At 39.6% G+C, this 18,614-nt stretch overlaps 1 protein-coding gene across 4 annotated transcripts in view; it reads left to right on the top strand.

Moving 5' to 3' along the window:
• Window positions 1–827: 827 nt before the first annotated feature.
• Window positions 828–18,614, top strand: part of AK5 (adenylate kinase 5) — a 236,863-nt gene continuing 219,076 nt past the window's right edge. For 2 of the 4 annotated variants that reach the window (XM_004279944.3, XM_049707150.1), the window contains exons 1-5: window positions 828–1,314; window positions 5,572–5,758; window positions 12,464–12,631; window positions 16,563–16,732; window positions 16,829–16,942. In XM_004279944.3, the coding sequence (XP_004279992.1) occupies window positions 1,255–1,314; window positions 5,572–5,758; window positions 12,464–12,631; window positions 16,563–16,732; window positions 16,829–16,942 (699 nt within the window). In that variant the 5' untranslated portion in view covers window positions 828–1,254. The remainder of the gene's footprint in view (window positions 1,315–5,571; window positions 5,759–12,463; window positions 12,632–16,562; window positions 16,733–16,828; window positions 16,943–18,614) is intronic. The other 2 variants (XM_033405965.2, XM_049707153.1) reach the window with 2 other exon arrangements.

The following is an 18,614-nucleotide window of genomic DNA, read 5'->3' as shown; positions in this document are numbered from 1 at the left end:
GCAGGCAATGAAAAGACATCATAATGGGGGAAATGGGAAGATACTTGACCCGTAACGCTGCTTTATCACATCAACCCATACCCACCCCAGGGTGCTCCAACGGCCCATGGTCCACCAACAGCACACTCCTCCGATCGGATTAACGGTGGCGCCCAGTCACCTACCAAGCATGTTTCCAGTTTAAGCCGTCTCCGGCTCTCAACCACCACCCACTTCTCGCCTCCACCTTCCCATTCCTCTCTACAGACATAATTAACTAGTTGATTACTTACTAATCCTTCTGTTAGGGAAGATTCCAACCTCACTGTAAGGCCTTATTCTGAAATCTGTAAGGATTTGTGACACTAACAGGGAAAAAAATTCGAGACCAGCTAGCAAAACGTTCCTGAAGGATAGAAATACTCAAGATCTAAAAATTATCTTAAGGGGATGGAGTCAACACCCTCAATCCCCTTTTCTCCTTACTCCCAGCTCCCTGTTACGAAAGACCGGTAACCTTAGGAATAAATGATAAATTCTGTGACAATTAGGTTTCTTCCTGGGAGCTCCTCGGGCATGCACGAGTAACTCGTGTGGCGAGGGGGGTCGGGGTCGGGTGGGGGGGGTCGGGAGAGGTGAAAGGGTCGCACATTGCTACAGACCCCGACTCTGTTCCTTTGGCCACCTGGTCCCAGGTTGCTGCGTTCCGGGGTCGGCGCGCGCAGGGAAGCGCGCCAGGCGGTGGTGTGACACGGGGGGCGTGACTGCGAGCCCCCTGCGCGCACCCTTCCCCACCCCCGCGCCATGCTCCGCTCGAGCAGCGTGACTGGCCGCCGCCGTCGCCGCCCGCATACGGGAGGCTCAGAGCGCGGCGCGCCGAGCGGGACAAGCAGGCGGGCGGGCTGCTGCCTGGCGTCGGGCGGGCTGCTGCCTGGCGTCCGCCGCGCTGTTCTCCTTCCTCCGCTCCCTCCGCTCCCTCCGCCCCCTCCGCCCCTCCGCTGGCGGCCGCGCAGCCTAGAGCCCGGGAAGCCGCGGCTCCGAGCCCGCAGCTCCGGCGTGGGGACCAGCACCGAGGAGGGGGCGGTGGGAGCTCTGAGACCACAGTCGCCACGGAGAGGCGGAGGGGGGCCCGGCCTGGGTAGGCAGAGCCGAGCGCGTATTTCCGCGTGAGAGCGAGGGCTGCGCGGTGTTCGGTGCGGACACCGCCAGCCCCAGCCCTGATCGCCGCAGCCCGGGAGCCTCCCGCCTGCGCCCCAGGGCGCGCGCGGAACAGCCATGAACACCAACGAAGCCAAGGAGTATCTGGCCCGGAGGGAAATCCCGCAGCTTTTCGAGGTAGGGGGCTAGGTCTGGCAGAGAGGACGGGAGGGTCGGGGAGGGCCTCCCCGGGGCTCGGGGTGAGAGGCCGTTCGCCGTCCCACCTTGCCGACGCGGGGCACGGAAGTGAAGACGCTTGCGGAAGCTTGCTCGCCTGCTTGCCCAGGGGTAGCTGCCTGTCTGGCGGGTTGCGGGGTCCTTGTCGGAAGGCTGGACTCAGAAGCCTCCATCTCGAAAATCAAGTTTCAGTCTTCGAACAGGGTTCTGGAAGCAGGCTGCCCCCAGCGCATCCCTCCCATGTGGACCCCCAGGATGGGCTGCTGGCAGCGGCCGGCCGCGCTCTCCCGGGGTGAGGATCAGGCCAGGTGGGTACGCTGGCGCCCAGCAGCCAGCAAGGACTCGGAACTGGGAATCGAGAGCCTTAGTCCCTTCGCGCGCCGAGGGTTGGGACCCCCGCGTTGACGGGGAAGTGAGGACGAACGCAGCCCACCACAGGGACAGCTTGGGAGAGAGGGATGAAGATGCAAAAAACAAATCCAAACCCATCAAGTGCAGCGCTACCTCCCGGGTGGCTCTCACCCAGCGCTGCTCTGCGCTTTCGGTGAATGAACTCCTGAGCACGTTTTCCCGTCACCTTGGAAGGGATGGTTCTCCTTTCTCACCTCCCCAGCCCATAGCTTTCGCCTGTCCTCATCAACCCATGTAGAGAAGGCGAATCGGAGAGGGAGTGGCGAGGCGGGCGTGACTCCTGTTGCTCTGTCTTCCGACCGCATCACAGCATCATCTGCACCAGAGACCCGGGAAATGGGGAACACTTTGGGAATGTGGGAGAGGAGGCTTGATGGATGAACTAGAACCTTGGTTAGTTCTAAACCATAGGCTACGTCGCGGATCTCTCCGTATTTGAATTTTAGAACATTCCTGAATCCTATGTGTTTTTACTTAGGTTAAGGGAAAAAAAAAAAAAAATGGAAGCGAGCCAAGCTTCATAGAGCGACCTCTGAAACCTGTTCCCCCATTTCTGAAAGGTGATAGACTGTGGACTGATACAGTAAACTAAAAGTTATGCGTTGCTCGTTCTCCTATTTGGGGGGTTTGTTCTGCTAAAAGGAATTTTATAACACTACTTGGGAAAATAATCTTGTCTCTGTTTTCCCAAATTATCTTTAAATGGGCCGCCATAATTACAGATCTCCATTTTCCTCTCACCTCCATAAGCCACCGGTTTCAGGTCCATCTGAAGACAAGATTTCCAGGTAAATCACCCACTGAGCACACGCCTAGTATGTGAAACCCCAATCTAGCAAGTGTGTTACTAGTATTTGAAAATAATCAGGAGGTGTTGCATAAGGACAGGTCTTGGGGGTATGCAGGATTCTCGTTAAGAGTTTTTCTTTTCTTTTTTTTAATTTTCAAAAACTAAATATGGAGATGAAGAGCTTGAAGGGTTTTGTCATAAATACTGCTACTGAGATCAATGTCATCCCTAAAAGAGTAATTAGAAACATCTGCAGCAGGGCCACCTGATTGCAAAGTGCTTCTTAATAGTACACCTTTTTTTCTATATAAATGTGAATACTGTTTTTCCGCCTTGGTAACCACAGAGGATTTTGATAGCTTGTGTATGAAAATCTACACTGTGCAAATAAGTGATGGCAGGCATTTTTGTTCAGGTGCTATGCTTTTCCTTGGCTTTTCTGCATATGAATGTGATGTTTTAAAATAGTGCACACCCAGAAAGGGAAGTAAACTTGCTTAGGTGAAATACAGATATACAGTGTACTTAAATGCAATCCAAGGCAATGGGAAGCTGGAAGGAGACTGCTGGTGACCTCCAAAAGCTCCATCCTTCCAGTAAGAAGAATCTGTGCTGTGCACAGCACAAGAGAGAACTAAAACTTGGCAGTTCTCCATGTGATGAGTGTAGACAGCAAAACCAAATGCTTTAAGTTTCCAAACTTAAACCAAACGCTTTAAGTTTCCAAACTTAAACCAAACACTTTAAGTTTGAGGGAGATTTTCTCCCTCAAAACCACAATGTAGGTATACAAAGTTTCTAGGCATACAAAGTTTAGCAGTTAGATATCTATCAAGCCCAAAACATTGGGCACAGTTGTGGATACTAGACACCATTGTAGACCAAGTGATTGATTATTGAATCTACATATTGTCAAGCAACTAGCTGTATCTAACTGACCTTTTCAGATTTCTTTCTGACTTGAAACATCATATGGGCTAAATGGGATATCTCTGGTAGGTTCAAGTTTGAAATGTGTTTCCATTTTTAGATGAGTTCTTAACTCTAGTTAACCTTATGGTGTATATATTGATCTTGTATCGCTGTACCTTAGAGCAAAGATTTGGCAATTAATTTGAATACTGGGGCAAGTCAAATTAGATTGTTCAGCTTCTCAAAGGGTTGACTCAAGTAGACCGAGTAAAAAATGTTTGCTGGTTGTTTTGGATCCCCGATTCTGGCTGACTGTTAGAAGAATGGATTTAAATTATCTATGAAGGAGTGGACCTCATTCCTCCTTCTAAAATCAGTACCCTTTGTGGAGTCAGATATGTTTAGGGAGGCTGGAACCATATTTTCCAGTAAAAAAAAAAAATCTTTATTGAGTGCGTTCACTCATTTTAGGCAATAATAGGGATCAAAAAACTAAAAACCTAATCTTGAGTGACTCGAATTGCAGTTGGATTATGTATGGGGCACAGAAAATCTGGCACTTTTTAAATCCCATATCATAGTTTTGCAAGATGTAGAGAGAGGAATATATGGGTTTTGGAATCAAAACCATTGACTTGGAATCCTAGGCCTACGAGTTTCTAGCTGAGTAACCTAGATCAACTCACTAACATCTCTGAGCCAGGATTTCCTAGTCTATAAATGGTGATAATAGTGCCACATAGGGCTGAAAGTGCATTGGGTAAGCTAAAGCATGCAAAGAAACAGAGTAAGCCCTGCCACAGAGTTAGCTACATTGAGGTAGGAGGAATCCGAGGAGTTAAACGCAATGTGTGTGTGTGTAGCACAGACCCTGACATACAAACTGGTTGTGGATGCCCAGGTTAGTTTTTTCTGCTCCCTCTGCAGTTGAACTCCTCTGATTGAACATTCTAACCTACGTTATTTAGGATTTCAGAGAACAAATGTACCTGGTAGGAACTGCCTACCATTTAGAGCAAATTGCACAAGAATAATTTGAAAATAAAATACTGTATTTAGGAAAGATGTCAGCTTTTCAAAGGGTGTATGTTTTGTGCATTAATAATGGTGGTAATAATCCTCTATGCTTTTTCCATGAAATACTCCAAAGGAAAATATTTTGCACATCAGTTCAGTTCCCAGGAATCAGCATTTCCAAATTTATAGCATTTTTAGAAATTAATACTTATGAAATATCAGACACCAGGTTTTCCTCTGTAATATCAATGGATAGTGTAGTGATTTATTATATATCAAATGTGTTTATTTAAACTCAGTCTTTATGTTTTGAGTGAAATTTTTTTTTCTAAGTAGAGAACAGTTCAGTATGTACCTACCTTGTGCGAGGGAAAGTGTCAGAGGCTGGATATTGTGAAATAAATAAGACCCACACTGTATTGTTGAAGAGTTTGTAGGTTAGAAGAGGAGACCAACACATAAACTGGTGGTTTTAGTATGAATGACAGGTAAGATAGTTTTTTCTGGGTATCATGAACACCAAGGAAGGGTGTTGGGTCCACAAGCCAACCTGAGGGCTCAGGGGAGACTTCCTGATGATGATGATGATGACGATGATGATTACAACCACCAACATTTATTATTTACTATGTTCCAGGCACTTAATATGTACTTTACAAATATTTACATACATTATATGTATGTAAAATACATTATATTTACAAAATATTTACATTTTTTAATCCTTAAAAAATCCTCTGAAACTGAGGCTTGGAGCCTTTAAGGATGGGTAGGAATGAGATAAATCATGACTGGGGCATTTTTACACACTGCACTTTATCTCATATTGATAAGGTTCTTCTATTTTAAACAGTATAGTTGGCCTTAATGGTTTAAAAGACAGAGAATGCTGAGCTGAAAACTAATTGGTCAAGAATTTAAGGGGGTATTTTAATTATTCAATCGAGCATAATTTCAACTCTAATTGTTTATTTTTTTTTAAATGCAAAGAATCAAAACAACCCAGAATTTAAAGACGGGATATACACTATTTTGACAAAGGTGGTTTAAAAACATATTTTCTGTGGGCATATTGTGTTGTATTTCAGAGCCTTTTGAATGGACTGATGTGTTCTAAGCCTGAAGACCCAGTAGAGTACTTGGAAAGTTGTTTACAGAAAGTAAAGGAACTAGGCGGCTGTGACAAGGTGAAGTGGGATTCATTTGTAAGCCAGGAGAAGAAGACCTTACCTCCGCTCAATGGAGGGCAGTCACGGAGATCCTTTCTAAGAAATGGTAATGTATTTGTAGAATAATAGACAGTTTATACTTAGAGCAATTTTCTTTAAAACCTATCATACAAACTGTAGGCAATGATTTAATTTAGTAGGTTTCCCAGCACCTAAAAGGATATTTGGCCCTGGAATGTGACTATTCTGTCTCTGCTACTAATTCTAATCACCTCCATGATAAGACAAACAAAATTACATACCGTTGTATGTAATTTTGTAAGCTCAATGAAATTTTTTACTGACTTCATTAATTTTGTTTATTCTTCTTAATTAATTAATTAATTTATTTTTGGCTACGTTGGGTCTTCATTGCGGTGCACGGACTTCTCATTGCTGTGGTTTCTCTTGTTGTGGAACATGGGCTCTAGGCACGGGGGCTTCAGTAGTTGTGGCATGCGGACTCAGTAGTTGTGGCGCACGGGCTTAGTTGCTCTGTGGCATGTGGGATCTTCCCGGACTAGGGCTCGAATCCTTGTCCCCTGCATCGGCAGGTGGATTCTTAACCACTGCGCCACCAGGGAAGTCCTGACTTCGTTATTTTGTAAAATGAATTACATTAGCAAACTGAATTTTTCTTAAAATTGCAAATTAGACTTTTCCAAATAAATGAGTAGTTGACAGACAGAATTGATAGTTATTGTATAACTACCACATTTTTTGATTAACTCAGAAGAGATTTAACTTATTACTGTGTTTCCAAATTCAGAGTTCATATTAATGCATCTGCATAAATGCATGTAAAGTTTATACCAGTTAACTCAAGAAGGATTTATTTAGCAGCTACTGAATGCAATGCATGAGATTAGGCATTTGGGTGCTACAAAAGAAATGGGATGCATAAACTTGTTTAACAGTTTTAGGGATAGTTTGGAACTAAGAACTGGAATTCACTAGAGGAGATTCATGGTATTCCAGCTTTCTGAAATATGTGCTTATCAAAATTAGTTCAAAATCAGCTAAGCAGCCTTTTGGGCTCCAGATAAAATTGAGAAGTACAATAGTATGTGCAAAATGAAATCAGTTCCAATCAGAGGAAACCAATTAATTCTTTCCCAGTGGCCCAAATCATTCTGTTTTCAAAATTTAAGCCATTCTCAAAAATTGTACCATGAAAAGTTTCAGTTATACAGACAGAATTTGAAGCGGAGACAATTCTATTTGCAATAAATACAAGGGGGAAATAAATCTTAATTTGTTTTATCTTACTTAGTCATGACCCACTTAGATTTTATTTGAACATGATGTGGGGAAAAGTCAGAGTGTGTTAATTTTTAAGAAACACAAGCAGGGAGAAAAAGCAGAAATGACGTTGTCTCAGAAACATCTCCAGAGAGGAGAAGGCTCCTTCCCTGTCAATCCAGGGTCACCACTAGGTGATTTGGGCTTGGGTGCTCAAGAGAGAAGCTTTAAGCAGTTACCACTGCAGCACACCACTTGGTAAATTACTGCTTAAGTGAATAAAATGATATTTTTGTGAGCTTGAAGGGTTCATACGCCTTCCCAAAAGGGCTAACTTCCTTCCCAGGGTGTCATCATATGTTAGAATCTGGCTCAATGTTAAATACATGCCCTAGGCCCTTGTTAAATCAAGTGACATAAATATGGGGAATTTCTTTTTAAACCTTAAAGCACTAACAAACCTTAGGTATTACTGGATTTAGTCTAAGATATTTTTATGTTCTTAAATTTAAGTCTAAGAGGATGTGACATTCACTTAGTCGAAAAGCTGGTTATATAAAGTGGCCATTTTGTAACAAAATGAAATTTGAATGCTTCTGTTTTATACTGTTACTTGACTTGATTATATGTAGAAGCCAGGCAGGCCAAGTATGTAATAGAGAATGGTGGAGACTGTGGTCAAACTAGAGAACAGACCTAGAGTGAACAATCATTGTCTAAAGGGAGTCAAGCACAAATTTTGGAAAAATGTCGAGCTGAACAAAGCACATCTATGAGGCTACATTGGGCCCACAGATGACCAGTTTGGAACTCTTGATCTAGCAGGATAAGCTAAAATAGGAATGGAAAATGTAGATTTAACTTTCATTAGAACTGAAATCACTAGTTAATTTTAGAATCTCCATATCTGCTAGTACTTTACCAGAATTCCAACTCAGAGATCTTTTAATTAATCATCAAATAAAACCTTTCACATATTATGGTGACAAGAATGTTGTATCACACTGTTTAATATCTGGAATGTAGGCTAAAAGACAGAAAATGGTTTCTAAACTGATTAATCCTATAATAATAAAATATTATTTTATGAAATGCTTTGCACGTGTGTGCTTTGTAGGTTTTTAACTATGATTTACAGAATAGCTTATTAAAATTGACAAAATTGCTAACTTCCCTGTAACTGTAAGCACTATTATTATGTCTAGGAACAAAAAGTGATTCATGCATTTTTTTGCTGAAATATTGACATAACCATGCTAATATATAATTATCATGAAAAATTATTCCGTGAAATAGAACATTTTAATAATTTTTAAGCAAATTACTTTCCTAAGTAAAAATATGATAAAAGCAAGGATAAATTATTAGCTGACAGTTCTTTAAAGCATTGTACCGTAAATATGAGGTGAGCAGCCATTTTTTTCTACCGTTTGTATACAATTGAACAAATAATTACTCACAAATAAGAGTTTTAGTCCCATAGCTCCAACTGTCCATAGAGCTTTTCTTCTGGAATATCTCATTGTCAGCTTTACTCAACATGTCCAAAACCAAACATATCATATTTGCTTCAAAACCAGCCCTCCTCCACTTATTGAGTACTACTATGTGTCAGACACTCTTTTAAGACCGAGAATGTAACCACCAAAAACTAACAAACATGGCGCCTGCCCTCATGAACAAACATGGCACCTGCCCTATAGTGATGAAGTCAGGTGTTAAAAATATAATTAGAAGCACAATGGATGCTATAGAAAATACCATATGCTATAGAACTAACCATATTAACAGGCAGATGGATCCAACCTAAGCCAGGGTTCAGGGTAGGCTTCCTGGAGGAAGTGATATGCTAATACTAAGAGACGGAGAGGTGAGTAGATGTCAACTAGAGAAGGATGGAGATGAGAGTATACTAGTAAACAGAGAACAGAGATTTCTGACATAGAGGAAGAAGCCAGGATAAAGACAGGAAGGAGAGAAGCCCAGTATTTCTAGAGCATAAAAGAGAGGGCAGAAAGATACTGGATGAAATGCAATATGTTCCTTATTGTTTTAGACTTGACACCTGGCAATTGTTTTTGAGCTGTCATCTTCTGTCATCTCTCATATCTGAATCCGAATCATATCCTTCATATCCAACCACTCATTTCCATTTCCCCTATTTCCCCTCTAGTCTAAGCCCTCACCTCTTACCTGTGAACTACTTCAACAGCCTCCTAGCTGCTACCCTAGCTACCTCCTAGCTTCTCCCTACTCAAATCCATTCTAATCACCACCAGGTTAATTTTCCTAAAAAATATATTTCATATTTCATCATGTCATTTCTCTACCCCCCAGAAACCTCCACTGGCTTTCTACCAGATTAAAGCTAAACCCTTTACCCTGGTGATCAAGGCCTTCCACATTGTGGCCACACTCTACCTACCCATCTTCTGGCTTTTCTCCATGGGCACCATCTACTTCAGCAAGATTGTTCTCTTTGTTATTGGTTCAGCAAGTATTTATTGGACACTAACTTTGTGCCAAGCATAGTTCTAGCTCCCAGGGATACAAAGTTCCAGATAGGAAAGGTCCCTGCTGTTATAGAACTTATTCTAGTGGGAGAGGACAAACAATGGTGAAGTGGTAGGTGCTGTGCAGAGCATTATTGTAAGGGATGATGTCCTTGAAATTAACTGGCTGGCTACCCTAGATTAAAAGGTCAGTAAAGTCCTCTTATAGGAGGTGACATTTAAGCTGAGGTGTGAATGACAAGAAGCAGTCAGCCATGGGATCAACAAGGAAAGAACATTTCAAGCAATGGACTGTGGTGTAGGAGCAAGCAACTCGTAGAGTCTACAGTAGTCCAGATAAATGATGGCGGCTTGGGGATGAGTTGTGGTAGTGGAGATGGAGAAAAACGTGTGCATTTGGGATATGCTTTGGAGAGAAGTCTATGGGAATAGATATGAAGAGTGAGGGAAGAAGGTAATCAATGATAATGCTTAGAGTTTTGCCCTGCATTGGGTGAAGCCGTTCAATTTCAAGGCAGAACTGGATAATATTGTTAGTGCCTTTCCTGACATAGCTCTTCCCAGAATTTTCTAAAGAATACCCACTGTCGGGACTTCCCTGGTGACGCAGTGGATAAGAATCCGCCTGCCAATGCAGGGAACACCGGTTCAATCCCTGGTCCAAGAAGATCCCACATGCTGCGGAGCAGCTAAGCCCGTGCACCACAACTACCGAGCCTGCGCTCTAGAGCCCACGTGCCACAACTACTGAGCCCACGTGCCACAACTACTAAGCCTGGGCGCCTAGAGCCCATGCTCCACAACAAGAGAAACCACCGCAGTGAGAAGCCTGCACACTGCAGTGAAGAGTAACCCCTGCTCGCCACAACTAGAGAAAGCCTGCACACAGCAACGAAGACCCAACACAGCCAAAAATAAATAAAATTAAAAAAAAAAAGAATATCCACTGTCATCTGTAGACTACTTCACTCTTTTCGTGGAATTAAAGTGAGTTCCATGAGTCAGTAGTCAATGACCTCATTTACTGTATCAACAGAGAATGGAAAGTTCTACCTGATCCCCAGAGGAAATGTGAGTATTATGCCATGCTAAAATCCAGTAATCCGCTTAGCCAAATTACTCATGGCAGGCCAGGTGACCTCTGTCTCCTTTGTGCAGGTGCTTTTTGGGTAGTTAGGGCTTCTCTTTGCCTCCTTGAATACCAGCACATGAATGAGGAAGGAAAGATCCATGAATCAAACAGCAATAGCTGGTAGAGAGCATCTGCCTCACTTGGGCTTGCCGGCTCTGTCCTCTGATCTATTTGAACATGTCATTTGTATTTCCGATTCTGAGTCTTTGTGTTTCGTTTCTACCAACTGAGAAATACTTTCCACTTTTCATCACCTGTTCTAGTCTTTCGAAGTTCAAGTCCTGCCTCTTTTGCAGTCTTTTTCTAGCACTCCTGCCTAAATGGATCTACCCATCAATTGAACTCCTATGGTGTTTACCATAAGAGATATTCATTTTAGCACTTATCCTGCCTGGTGTGCATACCGCTCTCAGATATAAGCATGTGAGCTCTAGTTTGTAAGCTCTGTGGGGACAGGACTACCTCTTACTGTATTCTTCTACTGAACCATCCTCAACACACTAACATGTCTGACAATAAATAGCAAAGATTTATTGCTGTTGTAGATGTAAATTTAAATCTTCATAGTTACCTTTTTAAATCAAGGAGATTAAAGATAATAAATATTGAGAATGTAAAGTTAAGTGATGTTGAAAGATGTTCCAAATACAGAAATTGTTTGCTACTCTTTACCTGTCTTGTGACAGTACCTTAAGTTTTTGTGCATTATGCCATCAAGCCATTCCACTGGACTACAGTAGAGTACCTGGATCATAGTGATTGCGTATCTATATTTATGGATAAATGAAACACGTTGTGCATAAGCATTGCCTCGATCGGCAGCTGCATATGGTAATGAAAGTTGTGAAGGTGTGTGCTACAAAACTCTAGGAGCACCATTTTCGGTGACTAGGATGTATACCAACTACCAAGCAAGACTAGGCAGTACTTAAGAAGGTTCCTCGAGGGCAGAGGTTGGCAAACTATGACCCATGGCCAAGTCTGGCTCACTGCCTGTTTTGTTTTGTTTTATTCTGTTTTGCGGTACGCGGGCCTCTCACTGCTGTGGCCTCTCGCGTTGCGGAGCACAGGCTCCGGAGACGCAGGCTCAGCGGCCATGGCTCACGGGCCCAGCCGCTCCGCGGCATGTGGGATCTTCCCGGACCGAGGCACGAACCCGTGTCCCCTGCATCGGCAGGTGGACTCTCAACCACTGCGCCACCAGGGAAGCCCCTCACTGCCTGTTTTTTATAAACAAAGTTTAATTGGAACACAAGCACATCCATTTGTTTATTTGTTTATTGATTGATTGATTGATTTAATTCTTGGCCATGTTGGGTCTTCGTTGCTGCGTGCGGGCTTTCTCCAGTTGGGTGAGCGGGGGCTATTCTTCGTTGCGGTGCTCAGGCTTCTCATTGTGGCAGCTTCTCTTGCAGTGGAGCACGGGCTCTAGGTGCACGGGCTTCAGTAGCTGTGGCACGCGGTCTCAGTAGCTGTCGCTCGTGGGCTCTAGAGCACAGGCTCAGTAGTTGTGGCACATGGGCCTAGATGCTCTGCGGCATGTGGGTTCCTCCCGACCAGGGCTTGAACCCGTGTACCACGCCTTGGCAGGCGGATCCTTAACCACTGAGCCACCAGGGAAGTCCCCATTTGTTTATTTATTGTCTACAACTGTTTTCCTGGCTAAGTGGAGTGTGAGACTCTCTGTTCCTCAAAGCCCACAATGTTGATTATCTGGCCCTTTAAGGAAAAGTTTGCTGACGACTTAAGGGGACGGGAGTCTTCTTCCAGTTGAAAAAAATCAGACTCATTTCATTTTTAAATTTCTTCAACTAATTGGTTAAGTGCAAAAAAATGTTTTATTGTGCTTTTTTTTCCGTTTCAAAGTTATCTTACTCTTTTGCAGTAATGCCTGAAAATTCAAACTTTCCTTATCGACGGTATGATCGGCTCCCTCCAATCCATCAATTCTCCATAGAAAGTGACACAGACCTCTCAGAGACTGCGGAGTTAATTGAGGAGTATGAGGTCTTTGATCCTACTAGACCTCGACCAAAAATCATTCTTGTCATAGGTACGAGGACAGAAAGCAAAATTTTCATACTGTTGCTCACTTTGTTTATATATTTACATTTCAAAAATTATGTCAACTATACATCATATTTGCAAGTAGTTGGATAATGACAAACAATGGAAACAAAAGCTTGAGAGACAGTAGATGGAAATATTTTTAGCATACTTTTCAATAAAACATATATTGTTATAATTATATAATCTAATGCTTATTGCACTTTTATAGAATCTCATTACAATGTCGTAGAAATTCTCTGTAATAAATGAAGATTTACCATCTTATGGTTTTTATTTGCTTAATTTTTAACGTAGATAGCTGAGTCCATTAGAAGTTTTCTAAACATGACGTGTTTTTTCCCTTTAATTCGACAAATTGAATTTTTATTCACTATTAACTTCAGAGCAAAAAGTAAACAACAATAATAATATGTTGGTAAAGATTCATGTAAATGAATCTTCCTTATGACAGACTGGCACCAATGATAAAATCTAAGTTTGATGTTATTAGACAAGCAAATCTAATAGAATAGTGTTTTACACAGCACGTAACATCTGAGTATTAATGAAAATAACAAGGATAATAGTTAATTTTTTAAATTGCCACTATGAATCTTATGTTGAATATGAAAATATCAGTCTGATGCCATTTCACAAGGATTAGATATTGAAAATGTCTTAAGTAATTTTGCAGAATGCATTTTTGACCACTTTTGCAAATTCTAACTTCCTCAAAAGCTATAAAATTTTGAAGAGCCCTGTCAACATGAAACATTTGTAGTCATTGTCTCACTTTCCAACTTGACTCAGCTTTCACAAAGATGACCAAAAGCAAAAATCTAGCGTAAGATGTTAAAGCTATTCTAGCCAGTAACTGTTAACCGAGGGCCAAATGTATACAGCCCCCAAGCAAAGAAGTACTGCTCCCAGAAGATGTAACGATGATGGCAACTGGGGAAAAAACATGCAAATAAACACACAAAACTAGAACAAGAATTTAAGTTCACCAGTCTAGAAGGAGGGATGTTTGTACATCTGTAAGTGTAATGAAAATGAAATTGCAAATATGTTTATCCCTGAATTGTTATATTATAGAAAAATAACTGTAAGACGAGAGTACAGAAATCAGCTTTCTAAAAGTCAAAATATTCTCATGGTTTATGGCAGCCACTATTATGCCATAAATCTCTATCTATTCTTGAAGGTGGAATTTTTGTGTGTGTGCTTAAAATTTTGGGGTTCTTACCTAGAAGACAAGGAAATGCTTCATTAAAAAATAGAGCTACAGGTGGAGAATAATTGGAAATTATTTCACCTTTTTAAAATGAGATAGTCTTTCATTTTTGTTTTTCTTGCTGTTAGTACAATATTGGCGATTATTATCAGGATAAACAAATGAAGGCTTGATTGTCCATGAAAAAGGTGTAAAACAAGTTGTTCTTGCATAAAACAGCACATATATGTGAATTTTTTGTGCATTGTGTATTTTATATGAAAATGATTAAACTATTTCAGTAAACTAAGATCTGTGGAGAAGATATAAATGCTTAAATCTCCTACACTTCACAGTTCTTTTTTACTCAATAAAATCAACTTGCTTCCCAAGGGTGTGATTTTGGTTTTAGACTTACACTGTGTGTTGTAACATTTTATGTATTACAAGAATGACACAGAACCAATGAGTGTAAATAACTTTTAGAGGACTGAGATAAGAGAAGAACAGAAAAAGTGAATCTGAGGTTATCTGAGAAAATTGAGACAATTTTATGACTTTTGAGGAATTATAAAATAATTGTACCTGAACCTTACAAATTTTTATTAGTTCCAACCTGAAAAAGAGTGGGGGAGGTACAGATATCCACATCCAAATAAGCAAAATTTCCCTTCTGGCAATACAGATTTTTTTTTTTTAAAGAAGGTAAACTTCTTGGCACAGATATTAATGAATCTGTCTTATGTTAGTATAATCATAAAATCTAAGAGTTAGATGGATCCTAATATTTATAAGTAGTAGAATTAAATAAATATAGCAAAATTAAACTTACTCTGGTTTCAGGGAGAAGAAAGTAAGATTAGTTTGTTAGGAAGCTCTGGTAATCAAACTCATCCAATAAATTAATGCTCTTCTCTGTCAATTGTGCTAATCGTATTTTTTTGTTGTCTGCTAATGCCTCCATTAATTGACAAAAAAATGTTTTTCCTTGAAGTGCCGTAACTTTCTTAGCATGTCTGAAGTTTTAAAAATTCAATATGTTCTCTTATGTTGATGATTTGTCAGATCAGGTGTGAAAATATGAAAGATAATTTTCATTCTTCAGGGATCAAATTAGTTTGAATTTGTCGATGGCATTGATCATATAATTATTTGTCTTCAAGCCAGTCCATGGTTTACCCATGGCTTAATAGGCCAAGAGCAGCTACTTGGAACCAAAACTTTTCATTTGTGAAGTAATGAATTTAATACAGTAGTAGTTTATAGTGGTAAGTCTAATAGGGTTGGATTTAGAGTTTCTTAGAAAGACAATGTCAAAAATGTAAACAAATTTCTATCATAAGTTTAATAAGGCAATGAAAAGGCAAAAACCAGTTTTATTAGGATCATTATTTGGGATTGAGGTTAAGGAAAGGGTCTCAGTATACTAGTTGATCTTAGAATTCTGCACATTAAAATTTTTAAAGAGGAAATAACCCCTAGCCAACCAAGTTCACTCACTCAGAACTCTTCTTACAAAATCCAGAACAAAGCGAAGCAAACACCATTCTTTTTTGCTTATGTTATTTGCAACAAGAATTTCTTAAAATATACTAAATAATGGTATGTAAAATGATTGCTACCCCCCAAAAAACTTGATAAATTGAATTAGTAGAGAGAACATCAACTCACTTTTCTATTGAATTTTTATTTTTAATATTGCTTAACCAATTATAATTATGTTTCAGTGAATAGCACCAAAAACAATTCATTACTTATTATCATTGACTTTTTAAAATATTTTTTCTACAGTCAATAATTTATGATTAAGTATTTTAAAATATTTTATTTTTATAATTGCCAACAAATAACAAATCAGACTGGGATGATTGTTATGTGCTTTATTTTGAAATTTGCTCAGTTAGATTCCAGTTAGTCTAGGTTGTCTAGAAATATAAATTTACTAAAATAATGTAATATGATTTGGAAATAAAATCTGAGACATACATTTTATAATTTTTTAGTGCTTATGCTTTTAAAAAATAAATGGCAGTTACTGATTATTGGTATTGATTTATGTTGCAAACTATTGATTATTTCATGCTAATGTATCACAAAATCAGAACTATCATGAGTTCTACGAAATTGTTCTACCTTAAAGATCTCTTCCATTCACTCTGCGTATTTATTGAATAAAACTTCTTTTGAATTTTAAAGGATATAAGGCAAGGAGATGGATGAACAGACAATTCAAAGAAAGATTTAAATAAGCCATGTCAATATTGGTGTGCCTTTGGTTAAAACTAATTTTTATGTTTCACGAAACTGCACATTAACTCTTTGTTCGGATGTAACACATTTCTGCCATTGCAGTCATTGTTTTTTGTATCTCATAGATTTTTCTTTGATTACAGAGGATAAAAGTATTAGAGTTTACACAGAAAAACGGGAACGCTTTCTTTCAACTGCATTATTCAATTTTTAAAACTAGTAGTTTACTAAAATCGGTAAGGGAAAAAATGTCTCTTTCATCTAATACAATCAATCACGACAATTCTACCCTTTCCTCGGCTAAATCTACACCTTCTCTGCATTCAGAGGTAGCACTGAGATGCCACAAGTAGAATGGTTTCTGCCCTGGTACTGATCTAGACTCTGCATCTCAAGATGAAGATAATAGTTGTATAAAAGGGTGTTTCTTACTGTATCAGAAGGTCCCAATTTTGCCTGTTTTAAATGATAGGTGGTCCCGGAAGTGGAAAGGGTACTCAGAGTTTGAAAATCGCTGAACGTTATGGATTTCAATACATTTCTGTGGGAGAATTATTAAGGAAGAAGATCCACAGTGCCAGCAGCAATAGGAAATGGAGTCTTATTGCCAAAATAATTACCACTGGAGAATTGGCCCCTCAGGTACTGTTGTATAATTTGCTTCTATTCTGCAAAGATTTTTATACCACTTGTGAGTATAAGTTTAACTGTGGTTTTTCATCTTTTTTCTTAAAAAAGGAAACAACAATTACAGAGATAAAACAAAAATTGATGCAAATGCCTGAGGAATTGGGCATTGTTATCGATGGATTTCCCAGAGATGTTGCCCAGGCTCTATCTTTTGAGGACCAAGTAAGAATGTCTCCTTATCTTTTAAATGACCTTTTTTTTTTTTTTGCTTAAATATTTGAGATTAAATATATATATATCTAAATATATATATATATATTTTTATATATATATATATCTATATATATATATCTAATCTGAAAATGAACAAGTACATTCATTTGGGTTGGCAGAAGGTCATTTTGTTGGCACACATGCTTAAAAACTGAACACAGTCTCTGCCAAAAAGAAAAGATAAAAACCAATAATAGAATTCATTATTTTTTAACAAAAATGCACATCTCTCCAACCTTTACTTCAGAATACTTTCCCTAAGATTGTATTTTTAATCTTTAATCACTTAAAACAAGCCTTATTCAGTACTGCCTGGGGATGTAAAATATCACCCTACACTCACAGCTAAGGAAGCTCTCTTCACCAGTGTATGAAACACTAAACCACCTGTCTATAACGAGGCAGGGTTCAGTGTGCCAAAGTTTACTCAAATTTGAGTAGACTATGCCTGCTCAATACCCAATAATCTATTTGAAAGAGAAATAAATCAATTAAAATATTTTGTATATCTGTTTAATCTTTGTAAAGCTAGTGTGTCTAATTTTTCATTGAAAAATGTTAATTACAAAAAATAACAAATTTTAAGTCCTGGTGTAAAAAGTGAACGTCCATTAATGGCCTTCTTCCATTCCACTGCCCATCCTCTCCTGAGACATAGAAATAGTGTTAAGCTTATTATATATCCTTCCAGGCCTTTTTCTATATACTACACTTTTACACACCCAGGCATGGACATGTGTGCATGCTCACATACAAATGCAGTTTTAATTTTCATAGCTATTTCCAAACTGTCCTCCAAAAAGAATTTTCCAAGTTATAGTCCCATCGATGTTGAATAACAGTATATTTCTCCAGACCCTTTCCAACCAGATATAATTCATATTTAAAATTTTTGCCAACCTGTTAAGTAAGAAACAGTATTTCACTTTTTATATTTATATTTCTTGAGTTATTACTGAGGTTAAGTATATTTTCAGATACTTATTCACCATTTGTATTTCTTCCCTGTGTGAATGCCTGCTTTCCTTTGCCTATTTTTCTACAAACTTGTTTTTCTTATTTAGAGAAGCCTTTAATATATGACCGATATTATATCAAGGAGAACTAAGTCAAATAAGTTGTCAGTTTATGTCTCATATAAAAGAAGTGTGGAGTTAGGCAGTTCAAGGCCAAAGATGGCTTCATGAAAACTGTCTTTGAATATTCACATTAACTGTTTTGGGGATGCTTATTGTGCTGCAATATCTTTCTCCCCTCCTCAGATCTCTCCCTCCCACAGCAAGTCCAGAACCTCTATCTTACTCAGCTTACGGGCTTGGTTCTAATTGCTCTGGCCTTGAAGAGAGAAAAACTAGAAAAATCAATTTTTTGTTTTTGCTATTGTTGCCAAATGATATTGCTGTTGAAAATGGGTACTATGTCCGCCATTCCATGTGATTCGTGGCTACAGTGAAAGCATGAGAGCCAATCAGGCAGGAATTCACACCCAGACCTGGTCCACACTTCATTTCAAATGAAATGCACTTGGCGAGTACAAGCAGAAAAGCTGAGTGATTCTTTCTGTCTATCGCTTTTCAAACATGCTATGTCTCTTGCTTCTCCCCTGGATAATAACTCAGGC

The sequence above is a fragment of the Orcinus orca genome, chromosome 1, assembly GCF_937001465.1.
Source record: "Orcinus orca chromosome 1, mOrcOrc1.1, whole genome shotgun sequence".
Taxonomy (NCBI): Eukaryota; Metazoa; Chordata; class Mammalia; order Artiodactyla; family Delphinidae; genus Orcinus; species Orcinus orca.
The sequence above is the reverse complement of the archived record's forward strand: the minus strand, read 5'-3'. Positions and strand labels throughout refer to the sequence as shown.